Below are 25,313 nucleotides of genomic sequence, written 5' to 3' on the forward strand. Positions count from 1 at the left end.
TTACAATTGAGAAATCGAAACAGTAACCGTGAACAGTTGTTTAGCCGAGTCGAGGAGGCCTCTTTCCGCAAGACGAGATACGCCCCGGTAGTGCTCTCGGTTTGGCGTGTCGTCCCCAAAGATAAAACGACTACGTCTCTGGTGAAGCAGCACCGCAATCAACAGAGCTCCAGCGAACTGGATGGAGGGGAGGACAAAACTTTCGAGATAAAATAGTGCAAAGAGAGGGAGAGAGCTTATGATGCAAATACTTGTGAATGTTGTATCTAATGCAGTGGAATGACTAGCCTATTTATAGGCTAAGCCACCATGCAGGGTCAACCAAGCCTTGAAGGCTCATCATGGCTCATTTGTAACCGTCAGCGGTTACAAGCTTGTGGCAGGAGTGTGCCTTTCGCGTGTGGATTTCTCACGTGGCAGCCGTGTAGGCTTTGACTGTGCCACGCTTGACGATGTGTCAAGCCACTTGGATTGCTGACTCAGTGGTGGTCTAAAAAGATTACTACGGGTCCAGACCCGAGCCCAAAGACCACCCAAAGACCAATTGCCAAGATCCAAGTCTAAGATTGAGATCGAGACCGAGACCGAGGCCCGCGACCACGGGCACGGGCTCGGGCCGGCGGCGGCGCGAGCGTGTGGGCTCTTTCACCTATCTTGGTTCACTATAATTATTAAGTAACATAAATTCACTTAATTTAAGCACATTAAAAGATATGTCACTTCTCCAATGTGAGATAATTAACACTAGTTAATTATTTCCTAAGCTCAAACTCCAAGCTTTAATTAAGAGCTAATCATGCCCAACTTTAATCCACTATTTCTCATTCACCGGAAATCGGATTTGAGAAAGTGAATATACTACATTTATCTGCGTAAAATGTAGATCGACGCTATATCATTTAATTTCACAAAATTAGATGTCTCATCACATTTATTATTTGGTCAAAATCCATTGACTGGACATATTTTATTCCATGATTTCTACAGCACTTGAATCCGCGCTGCCAAAGGCGATGTACCACACTCTGTCTCCCTTCTTTATCCTCCCCTTCGCTTATTATATGTATACCAATTCGTACCACAACGACGGAGTGATGAATTGGGTGCTCACCGACGAGAGAGGAAGGAGATGAAGAGTGATATGAGAGAAATTTTATTTTAGATTTTTTATTTTATTTTAATTAAATACTAATTTGGTCAAAATTTTGCTCATTAACGGTTAACCGTTAGAATTGACGGAACCGTCAAAAAAAGGACCGAATTGATAACGTTTTCATATGTTTAAGAGTCAATTTTCAAAAAGTGAATGTTTTAGACCAAAATCGTAAATCAGTCATATGTTTAGAATCAAAATAGTACTATACCCTTTATTTTTTAATTTTATCATAGCATGTGAAGTGTAAATTAATTTTCAAGTTAATGTATTTTTTTAATATAAAGTATATTTAATACTATAATGTTGTGGGATTAATGTGTTATTTAAATAAATATGTAGGTGTAATTGAAAAAGTATAAAATGTAGGTGAATATGAAATATCCTTTTGAGTTTAAATATGATGTAAATGATTGAACTAAAATTACTTTTAGTGTTAACATATATTCAAAAATAGGTTTGAGTTTGGTACAGGGAGATGCATAAGAAGTGGAGGAGGACTTGAGCCCTCACTATATTTTTACGTAAAAACCAATTTTAAATATATACATGTACCACCAAAATCATTTGAATGATAGGTCTGGAAAGTAAAAATGGTCTGAAAAGTAAAAATGGTGTAATAATGAAAATGCTTAGCTCTAAAAATAGACATAAATATTTTTAAAATAAGATATAAGGACCAATTTTAAAATAAATTCTTAATTCAGAAATTAATATAAATATTTTTAAAACCCAAAAACTAGTAATAATGAAATAAACTCTTAGTTCGGGTACTTATTTTATACCGTAGTTCAGTTTTACTCAAAAAGGATTTAAGATCTGGAGTCAGACCATCCGCAATAGCGCCTAGCGCACCGCCTAGCCGAGCGCCGGCGCTAGGCGGTCCATTGCAACCGCCCAGCCATTTTCGGAATTAAAAACCGCCAAGCGCTCGGCGATTTCGTGGCGCTAGGCGATAGCGCTGGGCGATCCGCTCAGCGCTATTGCAGCGTCCGGATCGCCTAGCGCATTGCCTAGACGCTTTTTTTTTCGAAACACTATATATACGCGTTTTGCACGTCATTTTCATTCGCACCACTTGTTTTAACGAGTACTCTCTCTATCTTAATTTTTGTACAAGATCAACATCGAGAAATGGAGAACACCAACTAAGGTACTCCAGTGACGAGCGAGTCTCAAACTCCCCCGGTACCCGTAGGAGGTGGATGGGGTCCGATGCCAGGGTACTATAACATGTACCCGTGGCAGGGGATGATGCCCGGGATGGCACCTGGGGGGAGTACGCCGGCGTGGCAGGGGGTACCGGGGATGCAGCCCGGTGTGCAGATGATGCCGGGGTGGGCACCTGGGATGCAGATGATGCCTAGGGGGGACGCCGATGCAGCCCCCGACAGGGGGGTGCCTGCGACATAGGGGACGCCGGGGGAGGAAAACGTCTATCGCCCCAGTTTTGATTTTTCGACTGCTTCTTCGCACACATCGACCACAGCGGATTCGCAGTTCACGCAGTTTGAGTCTTTCTCCTTAGAGGAGTTGGGGTTCGATATGCTCAGGGTTCCGGAAACTCCGATCAAATGGGGGGGAGCAGTGCGGGGTCGGGGCGACCCAAAGAAGAAGGGCAAGGCGAAGAAGAAGGGCAAGTCGTCGCAGCCGGGTGTGGATAGCTGGTCCGGAGGAGGTGGACGGACGCGGAGAACGTCGCACTGTCCAAGGCGTGGGTGAGTGTTTGCGACGATCCTCTCTTTTCGAACAACCAGAGGATCGTCAACTTGTGGGGCAAGATAGCAGCAGCCTACCAGACATTTTGCCTGGAGGGGAGGCCACGCAATGGGAAGGATTGCCGGAAGGGGTGGGACCGAATCAGGGCTGCCGTCTCCCAATTTTCGGGTTTGTACGCCAACTCCCTCCGCATACAGAGCAGTGGCCAAACGGAGGAAGACTGCAGGAGGATAGCGGAGAAAGCCTTCCCCCAGCCCGGGTTGTATAAGGAGTTCACCCTACTGGAACTGCTATCTTGTGCTGAACGACTACGAGAAGTTTCGAGTAGGTGTCGACGCTGGCTGGCCGAAGAAGCAACGACTGAACTATACCGGTGATTTCAGCGGCAGCAGCGGTGGTTCCCACGACCTCCCCGAGACGGCCCAGGAGGTCCCGACCCCTCGTTCGTTCGCTCGCCGAACTCGCCCGGTTGGGCACAAGCGGGCTCAACGGGAGGCGAGGGGGGTCACCGGGGGTTCCCAGGAGGTCCAGTCGGCATCCCCCCTTGGCCAATCCACAACGGATCTCAAATTCTTCGCGCGTCAACAAACGCGCCTCAGATGGTCAAGACGCTGGCCGAATGGGGGGCGGCGGTGGACCCCGTGGAGAAGAGTTTGCTTCAAACATTGCTCATGAGCATGCAGGACGAGTTGGAGGCGGCACGGAGGGAGACCGGCCGGAGTAGCGGCGGCGGCGACGGTGGCGGCGGCGATGGTGGCGACGGAGGAGGAGGCGAGGGTGGCGACAGCGACGGACGAGACGACGACGGAGACGATGAGTGAATTATTGTATTTTTTTTAATTATTGTAATTTTTTTAAATTATTGTACTTTTTTAAATTATTGTACTTTTTAAAATTTTAATAGTATTATTAATGTTTTCCATATATGTCTCGTAAATTAAATTCCGTATATTGTGTGATTGTTAATTATTTCATTTTTATATAATTGTTATTAGTGATGTGGCTTGGCTATGGCTGGACTATGACTGAGCTATTTGCTTGTTTTGATGATATGGCAAAAAGAGTTTGTGGCTAGGCTATGACTGAGCTATTGTTGGGCTATTCCTCGTCACGGACTCACGGGATTTGTCACGTACAAAATTTTTTCACTTTTAACTTACACATATACACACACTACCCATACCGCGTGACACACGCACACGCACAACCCTCCGCCGGCGACAACCGCCCTCCGTCGAACGTGGCAATCCCTCCTTGTCTCCCTCTTTTTCTCAACACCTCTTTCTCTCTACACAGCCACACATACTTTTCATCTCTCTCTTTACAGCGGCTGTCCAGCCGATTCTGCCGCTCCGTCGACGGACTCCGGCAACTCTTGAATAGTCTTGTCTATCCTCTATGTAAGTAACCTTCCTACACCTCTGATTCATCCAATTTCAGATTCAAATTGAAGTTAGGGTTTGTATTCAAGTTCTTCCCCCAATTCGAATTTAAGCAAAATTAGGTGGAAATCCCACATTTCTTTAGATGGTTTAGCTATTAAGCCTAGTTTGTGAAGCGATTAGAATGGAAATTGTTGAGCTTGGTGGGTGAAGGTAGAGACAACCTAGAGTTTTTCAATAAAGCTTAAGAAATTGGTGTTGCTACTTTGTCAGCTTTAGAATCTTCATTAACAATGTAATTTATACATTAATAGATATGAAATGTGTATTCTTGGCATGAGAGAAATTGGCACAGCCTATAAATTGGGGGCAAGACTTTATGATTTTTGTATATTTGTTGATCAAAGAAGTTCATAAAGAGTTTAGTTAGTCATTTTTGGGAATGTTTACTACAAGCTTAAGTCGAAGTTGGCGAAAATTAATGTTAATATTTATGCTATAATAGGAGTATGATTTAAATTGGTTTAAGACTCAAGTTTATAATATTTTAGTAATAATGTGGTTTCAAGTTGCTGGTTTGGAATTTGGAGCGAGGATATGATTTTCTTTAATAAGCTAAATATATTAGTAGATGAAAGTAACTAAAAAGAGAACTTAGTTTATAATTCTTCCCAAGAGATACACCTTGACTGTGTTTTTGTTGCATTAGTACTATTAAAATGTTACATTGTTGGACTTGCAACAGAATTTCATATCTAGACTGATGGCAAAGGAAGAAAGTGATCCATCAAAATTGGAGTGGAAATATTTGCAAGAGCCAGTTGCCAGGGATCTTGCCAGTGATCCTAAAGGAGTTTCAGCACAGAAAAGGGTCCCAAAAAAGATGAGGGAGATTCCCGAGTTTTATTTCCTTCCCCGCAGATCTTTTTTATTTAACCTGACATTCTATGGAGTGTGTATCGCTGGTGGGATTGGTGCCGGAATGCTCGTAGAAAAATGGATTAATAAGAAAGTCGCAGGTAATGGCTCTCCCTCCTCTGTTTATCACATGAATGCCCTTATTGGTTGTTCGGATTGCAAAACATATATGCATAGATACATGTAGAATCTCATCTTTTGCCAAGTTGATTGCAACTTTGATGTTTGTGTTGCTTTAATGTTGTTACAGAAGATGGAGGTGTGATCTACGAATTTGACAAGTGAAAAGGGCAATTGTTTGGCAAAAATAATACAGAAGCAGACAATGGGATTTTTTATGAGGTAATAATACAGAAGCAAATGGTTGATTTGCCAAATAGGGCATGGAATATGCAAAGAAGCCATCCTATCATTGTGCAGTTTTACAGTAAGCCAAGGAATGCAAGTTTTGAACTCTATTGTTCTGTGTATTACTAGAGAGTTTAAAATAATTGTCTGTCTCGACTAATCAACGGCATATTTGCTATATTTTCTTAATTTGCATCCCAATATTCTAAGGTTGCTGCAGGTTGACTAGTATTATACTCTAGAATTACTTGCTGCAGATTTTCCAAATAACTGTTGTTTGCTATATATCAGAAATTATCTTTGTGAACATGGAGATGTTCAGGTTAGTGTTGAACTATACTTTGGGCGGGACCTTTGTTTACTTCGTGCACTTCCGGATAAATATGGGTGTAGCGTGTAAAATCTATACTAGTATTTGGCAAGGGGTATGTGTATGGTTTAATTAAGACTATATCAGTGTGATAAATGTAAGACATAGATTGAGAGAAAATGTGATTAGCGTATTGGTAGTGGGGAATGAGTTTGAGAATTTTTTTTCCATAAACAGAATGTCAGTTTTTATAGGATATAATCCAAAATGACAAAAGTAGTCAATTCTTTTGAGACGTTTTATTTTGAGGAAAGGGAAGTTCTTATAAGTTTCATGACTTTAATCACTATATATGTTTTCATATGGATAATCAGAATCGTCTTAGCTTTATGAAGCAAGTCTTACCGTTGATCAGAATAGGTTCATTTTTTTTTCTCTTTATAATTTCTTGAAAAAAAGTTTAACATCTTTGAATAACTTTACTTATTTTTAAAAAAATGATTTATCATTCTCCTCTCACACCAATCATACTTGGTTTTTTTGTATGAGCCTCGTTAATTGTGTTGCATTTCTTTCAATTTTCTATGTCCACTTATCTCTTTTAACTGAAAATGTAGCAAGAAAATGCTAGTGGTGAATACGGGAGAATGATAAACCTAATAAGCAGTTCAAACATGAGGCAACCATGAAGAAAAGATTGCAAATGGATTGAGTTTGCTTCAGCCTAATTTGACATGGAAGACCAAAAGTTTTAGTTGGGGCCAAATAATTCATAGTGTAGTTTGATTTTAAATTTATTTATGTGAGGAGTTGGGATTAGAGGAGACTAAACGAGGGTCATAACTTGGAGATAGAACTGCTTTCAGTATGGATGATATACTTGGAGATTGATATTTCAGCCTCACAATCTAAACTTGCTAGTGGAGTATTTTATTTCATAAACATTATTCACTTTTTTTAAAAAAATCGGAATCAATTACCGATGTTTTCAGTGAGTGTTGGATACATTTTTTTTTCTATACATAGACAGAATTATAAATATGTCACACAATGTTGTTTGCATTTTTCGGTGTCTCATAAAAATAAATATTACTCCTAGCTTTTGGGAAAAAAGACTTTCATAGAAATGTTTTTGCACTTTTTTCTCTCTCCTATGAAAATATTTATAAAAATTTAATAGATTGCTGCAAATTATTTATGTGCTTTGAAAACGTAGTAGGAGTAATAAATAATTATACTTAATATATATACCTAACATAATTATCAAATCATTAATTAGGCTATATAAAACAAATTAATACTAGTATAAGACATCATTCAATTCATTATTCAGCCTAAAGAAACCTTGTGATTGACAAAAATAATATTTTATTCTCTGTTTACGTGATGATAAAATAAATTGGAGAAGTGAGAGGAAAAAGAGTATAATAAATGAAGAAGGATTAATAATTTAGATGGAAAATGGCAAAATAGTTTAAAGAAAAACAAAAGGACCTTAATGTGATTATGTTTTTATATGAGATGAAAAAGTTGGAACACCATTGTCCAAGAACTTTTTGAGCAGTTCACTTTATAACATAAATTACATTTGGAAAATTGTAAAAAAGTCATATATAATTCCGATTAAAAAAAGTCAAAATTGTAAAATCTAAGTTAATTCAATTCTACTCCCCACCGGCCGAACCGGACCTGACCTGACCTGACCTCTCGAGCGATCCAGTCCCAGAATATCAACAAATACTCATGTTGAAGAATTGTTTGTTGAAATGCTTGAGAGAGAAAAGAGAGAGACATGGCTTATGCTGCATTGATTTCTCTAAAGCATACGATTCAGCGCCATACAAATCTACCAATCACAAAACCAGCATATGAGGAGCTGATACTGTTAGAGTCCACCCTCAGAAAACTGGATGATAACTGCACAGCAACAGCAACATTAATAGGAGTGCGATTTATGAATTGGGTGATCAGATAAGAGATGCAGCTTGTAAACTAGAAGTCGCGCTTGAATCTTATCACAGCGACGGCGTCGAGGCTCGCCTTCAAATACCCCTGGTTGATTTGAAGGACGTGGAGCAAGAGATCCATTTGTTTGTGAAGAACGCTAAGAATTTGGGAGATAATTACAACAGAGTACTAGATATCCCGTTGCCTAAAACTCGTTCTCTCTTGTGTACCGGTGAAGATCATCAATATCAAGTTCCGGTGTGTTTGGATTTGGTGTTGCTCAAGGTGTTGGATGCTCCCAACTGAGGTGCTGAAACTGATCGAGTTACGGTACCTTGCCTTGACTGTGCATGGGGAACTCCCTCCTTTTTTATCCAATCTTCACAACATTCAGAACTTGATTGTCCGTCGCTATCATAATATCAAGGTGCTAACAAATTCCAGTCGATTTCCCGAGGAGAAAGACACTGTGCAAGAACAGAAGAGCATCCAACCCCCGAGAAATTTCACGGGTTTGCCAATGGAGATCTGGGATATGCAAGAACTGAGGCATCTTTGGATCATGGGAAGGAACCTACCAGATCCAAGTGACGGGGCAAAGCTACAAAACCTCTTGACATTCCATGCTGATGCTCATTGTTGTACCAAGGATGTTTTCAAAGGCATCTCTAAACTGAAGAAACTTAGAATGAAAATCGAGTTAGAGCCTGATGCTGATGATGTTGCACTTAAATGTGTTGTTGCGAATCCTCGACTAAGATCTCAAGTTGAGCTCTCATATTTGCCTCAATGTCTAAAAAAGTTGTCCTTGAATGGCTTAGGATATTGTTGGGAGTCCATGAGTGTAATTGGTTCGTTGCCAAAACTTGAAGTGCTCAAGGTGCAATGCTCTGCCTTTCCAGGTCCAGAATGGAAAACAAAGGTTGAAGAATTCCCAAGACTCGAATTTCTGCTACTTGAAGATATTGATCCGGTGCACTGGAGGACTGATGATGATGATGAGTGGCTCCCGTGTCTGCAGCGCTTAATCATTCGGAACTGCTACAAATTACCCTCTCAAGTTGGGTATATTGACGTTTTGAAAACGATAGAGGTAGTTGACTGCAGCCCTTCACTGGTGGCTTCTGCCCTGCAAATAAAAGAAAAAGAAGAGGAATATGGGAATTTTTATCTAAGTTATGATCAGTTCATCATGGAAACTTTGATGACTGCCGAGACCCTCAAAATGGCAGCCAAATCCTTGAAAGGTATGTTTTCCTTCAGTTTGATTAACAATTGCAAAAGCAAGTGAAATCAGATAGCCTTCTTTGTTTTAAATTGCAGCCAGTCTCTGAGTTCTTGAGCAGAGACGGAATATAAATTGTTGTTGCAGAGATTGTGAAGTGAACAAGACAAAGTAATGTGAACCATTCTTCAACAACCGCCAATGCCCAAGAGTCAATTTCAGTCTCATGGTGATGATTTTCTGAAAGAAGAGAAGTTTGTATTATTTGCACTCTCTATGGTGGAATGGCTCCCCCCTTGTATCAATTTATTGTTTCTTATTTGTATGTGTTTCCTTGGACTGGATTTGTTTTCTACTTAAGGGTTTTTTAGTTAGCTTGGTTGGTTATGATTATAAATATAGCTAGGCATGATCACTCTTTACATAACAAGTTGTATTGTATTTTCATTTATTTTTTGTATGAGGGAATATGGAGAGAGACAACGGAAAGGGAGACTAAGAGTGTAGTGAAAGTTCATATTCATCCACAACAAATAAGATACATACGATATCTAACTGCTTGAAATGATTCTTAGTTTTTACAATGAAAATAGTTTTATATAGAACAGATGGTTACAGTATAAGTATTACAACTCTGGAGTTTTAACACTAAACAGACGAATCAAGCAATCTTCATACATAGGCATTCAAGCATGCTCTCTTAGCAAGAAATGCCTCTAGAGAACTGGAAATTAGGTTGAGAAATTTCCAGACCTTTTTAGCAAGAACAGAGGTGATATTATTCTTCATGCGGTAAAATGGAAAGCTTGAATCGACCCACAACATTGCCAAGCTGCTCCATCTTTTCCTGTATTTCCATGGCCGACTCAGCTGCTTGTTTGCAATGAAATAACTCCAACTTCAGAAAACTCGGCAAATCAGCGAGCTCAGATGGAATTTGTTCAAGACTTTGACAGTGCATAAGTTGAAGGTGTCCGAGTATGGGGAAATGGTGGCCAGAAGCTAACCAAGTCTTCAAATTTGTGCGTCCAATATGCAACACTTTAAGGCGGCGAAATCCTCCGTCAGTAACCTCCCATATCTCTCCCATGAATGCTTTATCTTTCAGCTTTAACTAACACCTCCAGCCTTTCGGTATATGGGAATTTTCCCTCAGAATTGTGAGATTCCTCTCACAAAGCTCATTAACTTGTGAGGATTTTCTTGAACCAAGCCAGATTTGTGAAGATTTTTGCTTTGAAATGCCTCTAGGATCTTGTATATAGAAGTCTTGTTATCGTCTGCAAGCGCAGCTCCACCAACGGAATCAAATCTTGCAAGCTCCACTCAGCCTATTGGTCCTTGTGCAATAAAGAAGCTAGCAAGAACCAGTTTTTGCATGTCTTCGATAATTTTGAGTGATTTTCATGAAGACTGTATGCGAAGCCAACGCAGAATTTCAGTGCAAAACAACATTTTATTTGGCATAAAGGAGGTGTATGACTCAATAGCAGCTGCATCAACAATGTGTTCTCTCCTTTGTACTGGTGAATACGTTCAATATCCAGTACCATTATGTTTTGATGTGATGTTCGTCAAGGTGTTGGATGCTCTTTCAGTCCGCTTCTATGAGTTCCCGAGCGAGATTCGCAAACTGTTGCACTTACAGTACCTTGCCCTGACTCATGATGGGGACCTCCCTTCTTTTATATCCAAGCTCCAAAACCTGCAGAGTTTGATCATCAATGAACATCAAAGCATCACATCGGTGAGGGATCCGACTTGTTTGCCTAAGGATATATGGGATATGCAAGAACTGAGGCATCTTTGGATCATGGGGAGCAATTTGCCAGACCTAAGTGACGGAGAAGAGCTACCAAAGCTATTGACGCTCCATGTGAAAGGCCATAGTTGTACCGAGGATACATTCAGAAGCACCCCTAAATTGAAGAAACTCGCCATCAATATTGAGTTACAGCCTCGTTCTAGAGAAATCCTAAACTGCTTGGAGCATATTTCGATTCTTGATAAGCTGGAGTCACTCAAATGTGTGGTTGTGAATCCTCGGCCTCGGTTTAGAGTTGTTATTCCCACTTTAAGTTTCCCTAGGGGTCTCAAACAGTTGAGCTTGGCTGGCTTAGGACATTCTTGGGAGTACATTCTTTGCCAAATCTTCTAGTGCTCAAGCTACGATGTTTAGCCTTTCGCAGACCGAAATGGAACACAGAAGTTGGAGAGTTCAGGAGTCTCAAATTTCTACAACTTGAAGATATTGATCTTGTGCACTGGACAAGTGATGATAAAAACTGTTTCCCGTGTCTCCAGCGCCTAGTCATGCGGCACTGCTACAAAATGATGGAGATGCCGTTGCAGATTGAAAACATTCCAACTCTGGAAACCATCGAGATAGCTGACTGCAACCCTCTAGTCATGGTTCTTGCAAAGAATATGAAAATGAGAAAAGAGAGCTCTGGAAATGATTATTTTCCAGTATCAGTCACTTCATCTTTGAACCTTCTCTAATATGCAGTTATAATTCTCTTCCCACATTCTGATAATTATGTTTTCTGTTTAGTTTTTTCCAAGTTGCTAGGCTTCCAATTTGGTTGGTTTTCTGTAAGTTGCTTAGCTTCTGAATGCCAATAAATCTGTTTGGTTGGTTGTTTCCACTGTTCTTATAGTATAATTTTGTTTACTGTAAAAATTTATGGGTTAGAAACAAACTTAAGCGTCAATTGTATTGAAAAGAAAAATGACAATGCTAATACAATTTATACTAGTACACACTGATTACTGCAGTCAAAATATTTCCATTGATCCAACTAAAACATACATCTTCTAACCTTCCGAATTCCAACTCTAGGTTACACTATTCATTCACTTTGACGAAAGGCGTCGAGAACAAGACGATAATAATTCAATGAAAGATCAAGAAATTGTTGCTCATACATCAGTTGTAGAATCTACTGATGAAACATGAACTGGAGCTTCAAAATTGTGATACAGAAGTACTTTGTGAGGGAATTGATTCAACAAAACTCGTTGTAAAACTGATTGATATCTATATGAGCTCCGGTGATTTCTTTCGCTGATGAGACAAGTATATTTTGGTATGGATAATGCTCCTTGGACTAATATCTGACAAACTGCCGTGTGTCATCTTCACCTTTCCTTCCATACGGGTTGCTCTTGCTGAACCCATGTCGGCTTCCATCACTTTTGTGTGATTTCTTCCTGAACTTAGAGGCATTGCTATCAATGTTTAAGTTCACTTTAGGAGGTGAACTGAAACAAAATGAAGCAGCCACAGCCTGCCAAGAACCAGAGTCAACAACTTGAGAAAATAAAATGATAGATTCGAGTATGATCGTGGTGTTTTTTATGGCATTTGTGCAAAACCGTCCAGCAGTCAAAATGGCGCATAAATATTGTAAACAAAAGAGGGACTTAACATAACTTTATATGCCTATGCACAAAAAATTGATATAAGGTTTAGTAGACCAAATCAATTAGATGTTAAATATACAAGGAACTAGTAATAACTAAGACTACGCACCCATAATTGTTTTCTGCCAAATCCTGTTGGGGATATCACAGTAAAATTGTCTGAGAAATCATTCCTACATTTATTTGGGTATATGCATGACAAATGTTTCAGTTAGAAGGATATAAAATACCTCTAGATCAAGCCTGTGAACATTAAAGATGTCCTTCATAGAGTGTGAATTGTACGCAAGAATGTAAGATCTGTAGGCGTCTTTGGCTGACTTGTTCAAATGATAGTTTTCAGAGATTATGTTTATCTGTATCACAAGCATATTGGTAATTGTGTTCAGCAAAACAGGATAGAGAGGGAGTGCACTTTCTAAGAAACAATGAAACTAAAGCCTTGTGAACAAGAACATACCAACTTAGATTGCGCATTCACTATTTTCTTCTCATCATACTCATACTCTTTGAGTGGCACTTTTGCAGCCTGAAATTCCAGTAATCACATTTTCAGAGAATAATTAAAAAAACAAGACAATGGTAAGCAAATGAAAGACCATCATAGCCATCCTTCTGATACCTATAATAGAAATACAGCAATAACAGCTGGATTAATGTATTAGATGAAACACACAAAATGGTCTCAATGTTTATAGACCTAAAAGAGATCTTCAGTCATCAGTGTCCTTAAGAACGTCCAAGATTGATTGAGGAACAGGAAGCTTTAGTTCCATATGTTAATCAACTGAAAGGACTTTAACTAACTAAGGAAACAACTCCCTGTTTAGCATTTGGTTGAGGCTACTCATTTAAAAATGGTAATGCCCAGGACTCCAGCAACAAAGCTATATTAAGGTCACAGTTCACCGATGAGTGTATCTGATTATTTCTACTGTGCACATGGAATCACATAGGACACCTACCTTGAGGTATTTTAGAAAACTAAGCTCTTCTGGAATCAAGAAAAGCAAAGCATTCCCTTTTGCACCTGCACCACGAGCTGTTCGACCAACTCTATGGATATATTCCTGAAGGCATTGACACCACAAGTTAGGAAGGGGCAGGTATGAGCATGAGACTAAAAACACTATGGATATACAGCAGTCAATTTGACAGGAGCTGTCTTTCATTACCTTGGGCTCATCAGGAGGGTCATACTGCACAATCCAGTCCTAGAGAAACAAGGGTAAACAGATTACTACAAACAACGTATAAATTCTCTCTGAAATAAGGAACGGTTTGCCTTAAAGAAAAAAGCATACCACTGCAGGAATATCAAGCCCACGTGCAGCAACATCCGTACACAATAATATACCCTTCTCAGCTTTGCAGAAATCAAAAAAGGTAGACGTTCTTTTCTGCTGTTTTTGCTTGCCATGGATATCTTGGCAATCAATCTGAATGTATCTGAGAAGTTCTGAATGGAACTTGACAGAATTGCAAGATGAGAAGAAAACCATGACTTTCTTTGTCAGATTTTTCTTCAAGAAGGAATAGAGAAGATTAAATCTCTTGGCACAAGGGACAACACAATAACCTTGCTGCAGTCCTTCATTGGTGACCTACACCATTCAATATTAAGTTAGTTTAGAAGATGAATATATTACCTTATAAACAAAAATAGAAAGTGAACAACATCCGCACCCTCTTCCTTCCATCATCCACATCAATATAAACCGGCTTTGTCTGAAATGATATCCGTGCAAGGTCCTCAACCTGAAATGAGTTTATGCAGTTTCCTTTTGAGTTTATTGTCAAAGAGCAAATAAATATATCACAATCTCATAAGCTGAAAACTACACTCTTGTTTTTACTTCCAGCAAAATTATAACATATGATAATTTAATTTTGGGGACAAGCTATTGCAGAAAAATAGATGTACCTTCTTTGTTTGTGTAGCTGAGAAAAGAGCTGTTTGCCTCTCCTACACAAGGGAGCATATAAGAAAAGTCAGATATGAGTTACCACGAAGCATATAACCAATTATTCACCAAGGAAATTTTGTAATGAAGACCTTCCGATGGCATTAAAACAGAATATGATCCAAATAAGTCAACCAAGGACATGCAGATTCTTTGTTGTAAGAAACGCCAGAAGTATATCCAATATTATCATCTTAGAAAACTTGGGTTGGAAAGAAATGCTTAACTAGTAGAAAGTTGAAAGAACTATTGAGATGAAAGCAATTGTAATGACATTCAATAGTCGACTTAGCTCTGATGATATGTACCTTGGGCAAAATTTTAATAATTTGCTTCATTTCTTCTTCGAAATTAGCTTCCAAAATCCTATCAGCTTCATCAATCACAAGGCACTGCACATCCCAAAAAATTAGCATAAAGTAATCCAAGAGTCGTCCGACAACAAAGATAGACTGCACACAGAAGGATGTAATGTCTTGGGAAGCTCTATATTTAAAAATTTGCAATAAGGATCTATTCAGCAAGTAAAAAATTAGTGAAGTGCATAAATTTGTCATCTGCAATAAATAGGATGCAGCATAGAAAAGGCTCATCAGGAGCATCCTTCTTTAGGTATGTAAAAAGAAGCTTCCTCAATGCAGAACAATAATATGATGGAAATGCTTATTGCAGCAAGTAATCATTTAAATAAAAGCAAATAAGAATCTAGCTGAGACATGGGAGCTGAAGCAGTCATACCTTGAGATTTTTATATATAAAGCCCTTTGTATTTTGGAGATGGTCAAGAAGTCGACCAGGGGTTGCTACCAAAAGGTTAACTCCCTTGACAATACGCTCTGCTTCTCCTCTTCGCGCTGCACCCCCAATCACCAATCCCAGTGTCTGTGAATGATACTTCAGAAGGTCCTTAGCTACAGCATGTGTCTGCATCATATAGCTAAAGTTATGTCTTGAAACAAGAACAATCAAATTAAAGTATCTATCTGCAACCAAATGATGTCAATAAATGAAAAAGGGAAAGAAAAGCATGTACCTGTATTGCCAACTCCCTGGTTGGACAAATGACAATAACACCAGTCCCATTTCGAGGTGTAAAACGTATGTTAAACAACAATTCAATAGCTGGAACCAAAAAGGCAAGCGTTTTTCCAGAACCTGTCCTTGCAGCTCCTAGAACATCTTTCCCTTCCAATAGTGGTGGAATTGATCTAGCTTGAATCTTTATCATAAACACAAATAATCAGCCATTCAAGATAAAACAATACTCTTCATCTGGAACACATTAAGAATTATTCACTTTTAATTTACCTGAGTCATGTACTCGAATTTCATATCTTTGATGGCATCCATGGAGGGCTTTGATATCGGCAGCGCTTCAAAAGCTTCGCTGCTCATAATCCCCGACGAATTGACCTTCATCTCACTCTTCAAAGTACTCTCCTCCTTTTCTACATTTCGCTCTTCTTCTTCTTCTTCCTCTCCGGTTTCGCCAGCTGTCTTAGTTTCCTTCTTCCTTTTCTTATCTTTCTTCTTCTCCTCCTCCTTCACGACCACTTCTTCCTCCTCAACCTTTTCATTTTCTTCGTCTTGTTCCACTTCTTCTACTTCTACCTCTTCGTTTATGGGAATTTTTTTGTCTCTGTTTCTCTTACGCTTCTTCTTCGAAGAGTCCATAGCTCCATTCCCTCCGGCGGCGGCCATCGACGGAAAAAAAAAGCTTATGACGGCGTCGACTCAAAGAAAATATAATTTTTGGTGGAGTGAGCGGCATCAGTAAGCATTTTATATACTAACTTGGTTACAAATTAAATGGGCCGGGCCCTTCAGACAAATATAGTAAGCCCAATTAAGAAACTCGGGTTTAAACTGATACGGGCCTGCCTAACGGCCCACACGGACCACAGTCCATATCTCAGGATCTCAGCGGCTCTGCCTTGTCGTTGTCATGATGGCTCATTTGAGCAAGGATTTTCATGCTCACTGCTCAGAACAAAGTTGTTAAATGCTGCTTCGACAACTCACAAGAAGAATTATTGATCATTGTTAAATACTGCTTCAATCCAAATTATTACAAAGATTCTGTACAACTAGGCGGATTTCGAAGCAATCATGCATAAGGAGATTGATATTGCAACTAACAATAATAATGATGAAACAAAAATATGAGTGTAATTAATTGATGAAATACGATCTTTTAAGTAATGACAAATATACCAAAACGACAAGATGATACATGCAATCACGAATGTGACTGTTGTTTAATTGAACACCAAACATTATTAAGATTTTGTATTCCTAGAGAAAATTGAAATAATTTCGAAATTCTCGAACTTTCAACATTAGGGTTTTAACCCCAAAAACTCTAATCATTCAGTTGTACAGTGATAAACACAAAATTTACACGTTTTAAGGTGTTGAACTTAAACTATTTTAAATGCAAATCATGTGAATTATGTGCACTTTAGACATTGAAATTATATTCAATTGAGGATTGTATAGATGAGAGAGAATTTATTAAAACCAAATTCGATTGTGTCGAAGGGATGTTATAAGTTTTGTTGCATTTGGTTCCGAAACAATTCTAGTTTCGAACTGATGATTACAATTACCCCGATGGTGGAACCGTAACCAGCCCGCAGAGTTCTTCGATGAATCCAATTTCAAAATCATAGGCGACTATTTTGGTCTCGGTTTTGAACTGTCGATTTCAATATTCATTTTTGACAAACAAAAAGAGTTCTTTAAAGTGTCCACTATAAGGCGGACGTCCTCAATAGCCTCGCTCCCTTTTTTTGTCCACAGCTCAATTTTTTTTGTCCACGCCTAAAAAAAGGTTTCCGCCACTATAGGCGGACACTTCCAATAGTCCCAAAATTTTATAACCAATTTTCATTTTAATTTTTTCCTTTAGTTTTAAAATCATCGGAATTTAAATAATTATAAAATGAGGTAATTGAGATCGAATATTTATTGTATTGAAAACGGTTGAGATAGAGGAGGAGTTGGACTCAATGCCCACGGCGGGGGAGATTGACTCCAACTCCACGGCTGGGACGGAGAGCCGTCATATCCCGACGGCTGAGAAGGATAGCCGCCATATCCTGACGGTTGTGAAGGATTGCCGCCATATCCCGATTCGTGTGAGCCGGGTGATTCGTCGTCTCCACCGTGCATTTTTAGAGAGTGAAAGTGTAGATAGTGAATGAATGAAGAGTGTGTGAAAAAGATGTCAAATGGATAGTGGATGAGTGGTATTTATAGGGTTAATTTTTGGAAAAAAATAAAAATAAAAATAAAAATCGAAAGGGGGCGCCCGGCGCGCCTATCGCCGCGCACTATAGGCCGGAGCGCCTATAGGCGCCGCGATGGCCGACCGGCGCGACCTCGCATATTTCTCGCCGAATGCCCATCCGGCCCGTTTTTTTCGTCCGCCGCAGGGTGGACGTCCCACGCACTATAGGCCGTCCTGCCGTCGCCCCCGCCTGGGCTATAGCCGCGCCGGTATTATAGTGGACAATCTTAGAAGTGTCACTTCTCCCTATCTAGCATCGAACATCGGCATCGCGCTCAAATCTAATTCAAACTTTTCCGCAAACAAAGATAACAAAAACCCCTTCCCTCTATTCTCCCCCAAATCGCTAACCTTATCAAATTTTCAACGAAACCCAAAAGAATGCCTCCGAGAAGATCCGCCGCAGCCTCCATCGCCGGCGAAGGAGACCAGGGACCGACGCTGAAGCTAATCATTGAAAAGGGACCTTTATCGGGCAACACAAGAGAGTTCAGGGCGGGAACCGCGGTGAAGATCGGCCGCCTTGTCCGCGGCAACACGCTAGCTATCAAGGACTCCGGAATCTCCTCCAACCACCTGCTCATCCAAGCTGAAGAAACACCGGAGCCGGCCGACCGGCGCTGGACCGTCTCCGACCTCGATTCCTCCAACGGCAGCATTCTGAATGACGCACAGCTAGAGCCGTTCGAAACGGCTGCTCTGTCCCACGGCGACGTTATCAAAATCGGCGAGAAAACGTCGATTAGGGTGGAGATCGTTAGCAGGGCGGATACTGAAGTCGGTTCTGGGGTGAGGAGGAACACGCGGCGGCGCGTGAGAGGGCAGGTAGTCGATTTGGGGGTAATTGACGAGTTTTCCGAGCTAGGTTTACATAATAATGCTGATGTTGAGAAAACCGAAGTTGAGGCGAATCACGGGAGGAACGTGAGCACTAGGAGGACTAGAAATTCGGCGAGAAATGAGAATTTGGCCAAGGATTTGAATGTTGAAGAGAATAAAGATTTGGGGACAAGTGGAATCAAAGAAACGAGAGGCGTAAGCACTAGGAGGACGAGGAGCTCAAAAAAGGAAGACAATGTCGAAGAAATTGTAGTCGATTTGAGTCTTGTCGATGGCAAAAGGTCGACGAGAGGTGGAGGAAGGGGCAAGAAGAAGCTAGTTGTAGAGACTATTTGTGAAAAAGCAGAGAAGGAAGAACCAAATCCGGAGCGGGAAGAAGAGAGAGAAAGATCAGAAATTGGAGCTGGTGAGCTGAAAAACACTGGAATAGAAGAAAATGTTACTAGTTCAGTTGAGGCTGGTAAGGGGAAGATGATGGCGGATTTGGAGAAGATGACGTTGGGCGAATGGCTTGATTTCTTGGCGGTATACGAGCCTCAACAAATCATTGCCGAGACAGAAGAGATGCTCGCTGATATGAGGCAAAAAGCGGAGAGATGTCACGAGTTCATGTTGCAGCAAAAGAAAGCCCAAGGTTAAATGGTTTGAGCAGGTGAAGCCTTTTTGCTAGTGTATATATTCATGTCTAGCTAGATGAATAGTTATGCTAGATTAGCTTTTCTGGTAATGTATATAGATATGAATATATCTGCCTGCCAGTTAAAAGTATGTTTTAGATATTCTGATCAAATCTAATCAAGTAGTTGAACTCACATGAATCCTTTCACTTTTCTCCACTGCATGAATCTCCATTTCACATGAAACCTGCTTTTCAATTTCCACCTCTCATGTTACAGTATAGAAACCTCTTGCACACGCAGCTGTCACCTTCAAAATTTCTTACTTTCTGTCTCTACAAGAAACCATTTGAGAAGCCGGTCTTTCATGGCTTGCAAAGGTAGAGAAGAAGATTCTCTCAGAAAGGCGATGAGCGATCACTATCCTCTCGACTCAAACTGCTACCAGATTCTTGATGAAATCGGCAGAGGAATGAGTGCCGTCGTGTATAAGGCCGTCTGCATTCCGATGGAATCCTCTGTGGTAGCGATCAAAGCGATCGATCTTGAGAAGTCGAAGATGGATTTTGAAAATGTGAGACGTGAGGCCAAGATCATGACGCTTCTGTGCCACCCTAACATCCTCCGAGCCCACTGCTCCTTCACCGTGAAAAGCTCTCTTTGGGTGGTCATGCCTTTCATGTCTGGTGGCTCTCTGCAGTCCATCATTGCTTCATCATATCCAGACGGCCTACCAGAGCCATGCATTGCTGCAGTTCTCAGGGAAATCTTGAGTGCTCTATCCTATCTTCACGACCAGGGTCATCTCCATAGGGATATCAAGGCCGGCAATATTCTCTTAGACTCCAACGGTGTGGTGAAGCTTGCTGATTTTGGTGTCTCAGCTTCAGTTTACGAGTCAAGTCTGTCTTGTGGTTGGGCTGGATCCTCATCTTCAATGTCTAGGATGCTGCTTACCGATGTCACCGGAACACCGTATTGGATGGCACCGGAGGTGATTCATTCTCACACAGGGTACGGTATCAAGGCTGACATATGGTCCTTTGGTATTACTGCGTTGGAATTAGCCCATGGGAGGCCTCCTCTGTCTCATCTCCCTCCTTCCAAATCGATGATGATGAAAATCACGAAGAAATTCCGTTTCTCTGATCACTATGACAAGACCAAGGCCAGCATGAGTAAGAGATTTTCAAAGTCTTTCAAGGATATGGTAGGTTTGTGCCTCGATCACGACCCCTCAAAGAGGCCAACCGCAGAGAAATTGTTGAAGCATTCGTTTTTCAAGAATTGCAAGGGACCTGATTTCTTGGTCAAGAATGTTCTGCATGGAGTTCCTGCAGTTGAGCAGAGGTTCAAGGGGGCGGAGATTCATCGTCTCGGATCGTTGAGCAGAAGTAGTGAAGATGACGAGGATGATGAGGCTGATGGGCAAATTGTGAAGCATAGGAGGATTAGTGGGTGGAACTTCAACGAGGAAGGGTTCGAATTGGATCCTGTTTTTCCAGCTGATGATGCGGCTGCCAAACAAGATGTAATTGAAGAGGAGGGTGATGGGGAGAATGAGAGCGGTGATGCAAGAGGCGTTGAAGGTGGTGGTGGCAGTGGTGCAGCGGTGACTGTCTTGCAGACAATGTTGGCTTTGAGGGATAGTTTGGATGATCAGAGGCAGAGGGTGGGGCAGATTATTGCATTCCTCAGAGGCGAACAACAACCGGTTGGGGCAACGAGGGAGGAACAGCTGATGCAGGAGATTGCGAATCTGAGGATGGAGGTGGAGAATCAGAGGAAGAAGAGGTGTGATTTGGAGATGGAGATAGAGTTCATGAAGATGCAGTTTTCCAATGAATAGAACCTTGCTATGCTAAATTCAATGTACGAGTTTCATGGTCTCAAATCTTCATCATTCTACTTGTGCGATACAATGAGATGCAATATCCGTTTGTAGCAATATCCAGATTCATGATTTATCTATTTGTAGCAATTTTCCCAACACCACTTGGGCACTAAGTTGTACTACTAATAAATGATAAATCTATATCAAAATCAACTTTAATATCTGTGGCCCAAAGGTTACCCAAACACTTAACAGTTCCTAACTCAAATTTCAAACTTCTTATTCAGCTTCGGAGACGATGCATTTGGGGCAAGAAAAAAGGAGTGGATATCTGATTGCCCGAGATAAAATCCAAAAACCATTGGATCAAGGTGGATTGAGGATCGGTGATATCTTCATAAATGATTGAGCATCCAAAAACCAGTGCATCTTTTTTCACTTTCTTGTTTTAGTTTGTGGCATTGCAGATGATCGGTGTAATTGTTACAAGGAAGAACCACAAATGATCAACCATCTCTTGTTCAGCTGCATGATCTCGTCAAACTTATGATACTATTGCTATGATCGATGATTTATATCTTGTTCTGCATTAGTACATGGGTGCGTGGTTGGTGCCCGGATTTTCCATTTCCACCAAGACAGATGATTGAACTATTTTTTATACTATTTGATACAGCTTACCTAGACTAGAATATGTTGCTCAAAGTGGGGAAGTATAATCTACACATAAGAACAATATATGCGAACTTGAAAGTCCTTTCTCTCATAGTAGACCTCCTGTTCTTGCTTGATTACCTCTGCCGATTCCACAGCTTGAGGACTGCAGTCAACCAGTTCGATCAGCCTAAGGGGTCCTATGAATTCAATATCCGAACTCATAGCAATGCCTTAGATATAGTTGTTCAAGACCCGGAAAGCATGTATAATCAGCAATCCACCTCTTGAAATTGAGGTATTCAATCAACAAGTACTTGAGCTTATCAAACGCATAGTGGTCTTTCAGGCACCATTCTTCGCCATGGAAAGCAAGCTCTCGCGGTTTCAAGACTTCAAGATTCGGCAGTGCAGCAATAATTTACATTGTGTCCCAAGGAAGTCTACAACCACTTAAACTCAGCTTCCTCAATGTTTGAGGGAACGAAATTTCAGGCTCAAATTCAACTTGTTTTTTAGGGCTGAGATGCAAGACAATGAACTTGAATGCTTCCAGCTGCTTCAATTTGTCTAAATAGAGGCCTATAACACCCGGGGCTTCGGCCCACATACTCAACTTTTTCAAACTAGGCATGCTTCTAAGAACATCCCTGGTGCAAGAAGCAGCACTGATGTGTGAAAGAGTTTGAAGATTTAAAAGCAAGGCTTTGTGTTGAGGAATGTTTTGTGGAAGAGCAGGAAAATCAGTTTCTGTAAACCAGAGATGCTGCAACACAGGCATCTCCCAGATTTCATCGGGCAAGAAAGATACACCGATGAATATGAGCTTGGGTATTCGACGAACCATGAGGACCTGGAGTTTCTGGAGAGATATCTCTGGGGGAATTTCGTCATTGTAGGTAAGAGAAAGGTATGTCAAATGAACAAGTTGAAGAAATTCATCAGGAAACTCAACAAAGTAGACTATGAAGGCATCTAACACTCTGAGAAGATCGAAAGTTAAACAGAAAGGCAAAGGGTGGTGGTGATGGGGTCCTAGGTAGAGAAGACTGCGTGCAGATGTGATTGTTTTTGTGGTCTTGTAAACATTTTCGAGGCTCATGAGAGGGTTTATGTGAACGGACACGCGCCTCTGGAACTTGGTACCTTCTTCTAGTTGCTGTTTATACTTCTTCCTGCAGTGGAAGAACTTCTCTTTTCCGGATTCTATCTCAGCCAGTTTCCGTAAACTAGATTGGATTGAACAAACTTTGATTCCGCCACTGGAACTTATCTCGCTAACTGAAATGAGATTTCTGCCTATTAGATTCACCAAGGCATCCTCCGCCACAAGTTCCATGGTTTGTGTGGGCAGTGATGGTTTTGGGAAGAAACCTTCAGCAACCCAAAGTTTGTTGTGTTTAGAGGCACGTATTCCAGCATCTTCAGGGAATGCTACCATGTAAAGGAAACAGGGTTTGATATAAGCAGGCAAGCTATTGTAACTGAGCGACAAGATCTCCATGTAAAAGTCGTCACCAGTTGCAGCAAAACCAGCAGTATCTTCTTCAATCGTTTTCCAGTACTCACGGTCCAATCTCTCGACAGAGAGTAGGCCACTGATCACCGTAATTGACAGAGGAAGACCCTTACAGTTCTCAGCGATTCTCTTTCCAGTATCCTTTAAATGAGCAGGGCAAGCTTTTGTAATATCATCCTTGTAGTCTTCAACTTTATCACCGAACACCCTATAACACAACAACCGCCAACTATGTTCGAGACCTAGTGGCTGCATCTCAAGAAGAAAACTAGAGCTTTTAACTGTTTCAGCCAAAGTGGAAATCCTGGTGGTGAGAAGAATTCGACTGCCATTCTTGTTATCCGGAAACGAGATTTTCACCTGATCCCAAACCTTGATATCCCAGACATCATCCAGCACGATCAAGTACTTCATATGGTACAATGCCTGATGCACGTAAACGCGCAATTGGTCCTTGTCAGCCTGGGTGGCGTGGTCCCCTGCTTGAGAGCCTCTGCTCTCCATGCTACTTAATATCTTTGAGAATAAATCTTGGTAGTTGACGTCTTGTGATACAGTAACCCAAGCACGAATCCTGAAACTGTTCCTTACTCGTTTGTCATTGTAGATACTTCTAGCAAGAGTTGTTTTACCGATGCCAGGTAGCCCAGTGATGGGAATCACCTGAAGCTTAAGTTCACCATCTACCAATTCCTCCAACACATTTTTGAAATCTTCCTCCTGCCCCACGATCTTATCATTGCCATTGAAATTGAACAAGGGCTGAGCATCACTCTCCAAGAACAGATTCTGGGCTTCTGTGTCGTTTCTAATCTCCCGCTCCATCTCGACCGCATCATTTTCCACCAGTTTTATGTCTTCTTCGAGCTTCTGTATGGTTTTCTCATCGGATTTTGTTGGTGAATGGCCTCTGATCCAATATTCAACCTCGTCTTGAGCTGCATAGATGGCTTCTCTGATTCTAGTTTGCAAATCCTTCATTTTGTCTCTTTTTAGTTTGGGAACGAATGATATTTTGTCAAGAGACGATTGCAAGGAGCAGATGTTTTCACGGAGAGATATGATTTGAGTTTTAGAAACATGAGGAGGAAACTGGTCGGAATCCAGCAGCTGCTCAAGTGTCTGCCAGAAAACAGTAACGGCAGAGTAGGCAGCCATTGTTTCATATACTATGATTAAAAAAAAAAGCTAAGTCATTTTTTGAAGGTTTTATGTTCAATCCTGGAATCGGCAAATGAATTCTTTAAGACCATCCACAATGCCGCCCAGCCGAGCGCCGGCGCTGGGCGGTCTATTGCAGTCGCCCAGCGGGCGAATGGAGAGAGAAACCGCGCAGCGCTGGGCGGTCCGCTCGGCGCTATTGCAGCGCCCGGATCGCCCAGCGCACCGCCTAGCGCGAAATTTAATTTTTTTTTTCCGAAACACTATATATACGCGCTTTGCTCGTCATTTTCATTCACACCACTTGTTTTAACGAGTACTCTCTCTATCTTAATTTCTGTACAAGATCAACAAGGGAAATTGATCTCAACAACGAGCCTAGTTCCGGGAGTAGCGGGTCACAAACTCCGTCGATCCCCGTGGGAAGTGGATGGGGTCAGATGCCCGAATACTACAACATGTACCCGTGGCAGCAGATGTAATCCGGGATGCCAACGGGGGGAGTCCGCCGGGGGGGTTTCCGGCGGTACCGGGATGGGCACCACCGGGATGGGCACCCGGGATACAGATGATGCCCGGGGGGGTACCGCCGACACAGGGGACTCCGGGGGTAGTACCGGCTACACAGTGGACTTATGGGGGGTCCCCGGCGACGGCGGGGGATGTCTATCGCCCCGGTTTAGATTTTTCGACTGGTTCATCGCACACATCGACCCAAACGCCCTTGGGGTTTGATAGTTTCTCCTTAGATGACTTGGTGTTTGATACTCCCGGAGCTCCGGAAACTCTCGTTGAAGGGGGGGGCAGAGCGGGTGCGTGGCGCCCCCGCGAAGAAGGGCAAGAAGAAGGTCGGCGAGTCGTCGCAGCCGGGTGAGGAGGAGGTACGGAGGAGGTGGACGGACGAGGAGAACGTCGCGCTCTGCAAGGCGTGGGTGAGTGTTTGCGACGATCCTCTCGTTTCAAACGAGCAGAGGATCGTCAACATGTGGGACAAGATAGCAGCA

The 25,313-nt window shown here is 41.5% G+C and overlaps 5 protein-coding genes across 7 annotated transcripts; 3 read left to right on the forward strand and 2 right to left on the reverse strand.

Annotated features, from left to right (window-relative positions):
* Positions 1-4,022: 4,022 nt before the first annotated feature.
* Positions 4,023-9,376, forward strand: LOC121754907 (late blight resistance protein R1-A-like). Of its 2 annotated transcripts, XM_042150196.1 has the most exons (4): positions 4,023-4,272; positions 5,000-5,273; positions 5,423-9,024; positions 9,101-9,376. In XM_042150196.1, the coding sequence occupies exons 3-4, from the start codon at positions 8,070-8,072 to the stop codon at positions 9,109-9,111; spliced, it is 966 nt and encodes a 321-aa protein (XP_042006130.1). In that variant the 5' UTR covers positions 4,023-4,272; positions 5,000-5,273; positions 5,423-8,069; the 3' UTR covers positions 9,112-9,376. The 2 variants fall into 2 exon arrangements, with proteins under 2 accessions (XP_042006130.1, XP_042006129.1); XM_042150195.1 differs by having other exon boundaries at positions 5,423-9,376.
* A 2,395-nt stretch (positions 9,377-11,771) lies between these two features.
* Positions 11,772-16,093, reverse strand: LOC121755452 (DEAD-box ATP-dependent RNA helicase 51-like). Its single transcript, XM_042150742.1, has 12 exons — positions 15,701-16,093; positions 15,426-15,611; positions 15,131-15,316; positions 14,701-14,784; positions 14,353-14,394; positions 14,115-14,186; positions 13,733-14,032; positions 13,604-13,642; positions 13,394-13,498; positions 12,889-12,957; positions 12,659-12,784; positions 11,772-12,292 (listed from the first exon to the last, which is right to left on the reverse strand). The coding sequence occupies exons 1-12, from the start codon at positions 16,091-16,093 to the stop codon at positions 12,113-12,115; spliced, it is 1,782 nt and encodes a 593-aa protein (XP_042006676.1). The 3' UTR covers positions 11,772-12,112.
* A 766-nt stretch (positions 16,094-16,859) lies between these two features.
* LOC121755454 (FHA domain-containing protein At4g14490) lies at positions 16,860-19,163 on the forward strand. The gene has a single exon (XM_042150745.1). It carries the CDS (start codon positions 18,066-18,068, stop codon positions 19,161-19,163), a length of 1,098 nt encoding a protein of 365 aa, XP_042006679.1. The 5' UTR covers positions 16,860-18,065.
* LOC121755453 (serine/threonine-protein kinase BLUS1-like) lies at positions 19,043-21,347 on the forward strand. Of its 2 annotated transcripts, XM_042150744.1 has the most exons (3): positions 19,043-19,176; positions 19,421-21,013; positions 21,263-21,347. In XM_042150744.1, the coding sequence occupies exons 1-2, from the start codon at positions 19,121-19,123 to the stop codon at positions 20,988-20,990; spliced, it is 1,626 nt and encodes a 541-aa protein (XP_042006678.1). In that variant the 5' UTR covers positions 19,043-19,120; the 3' UTR covers positions 20,991-21,013; positions 21,263-21,347. The 2 variants fall into 2 exon arrangements, with proteins under 2 accessions (XP_042006678.1, XP_042006677.1); XM_042150743.1 differs by lacking the exon at positions 21,263-21,347 and having other exon boundaries at positions 19,421-21,112.
* A 703-nt stretch (positions 21,348-22,050) lies between these two features.
* LOC121754798 (putative late blight resistance protein homolog R1B-17) lies at positions 22,051-24,306 on the reverse strand. The gene has a single exon (XM_042150102.1). The coding sequence runs from the start codon at positions 24,304-24,306 to the stop codon at positions 22,051-22,053; it is 2,256 nt and encodes a 751-aa protein (XP_042006036.1).
* Positions 24,307-25,313: the final 1,007 nt, after the last annotated feature.

Source organism: Salvia splendens, chromosome 11 (genome assembly GCF_004379255.2).
Source record: "Salvia splendens isolate huo1 chromosome 11, SspV2, whole genome shotgun sequence".
NCBI classification, from domain to species: domain Eukaryota; kingdom Viridiplantae; phylum Streptophyta; class Magnoliopsida; order Lamiales; family Lamiaceae; genus Salvia; species Salvia splendens.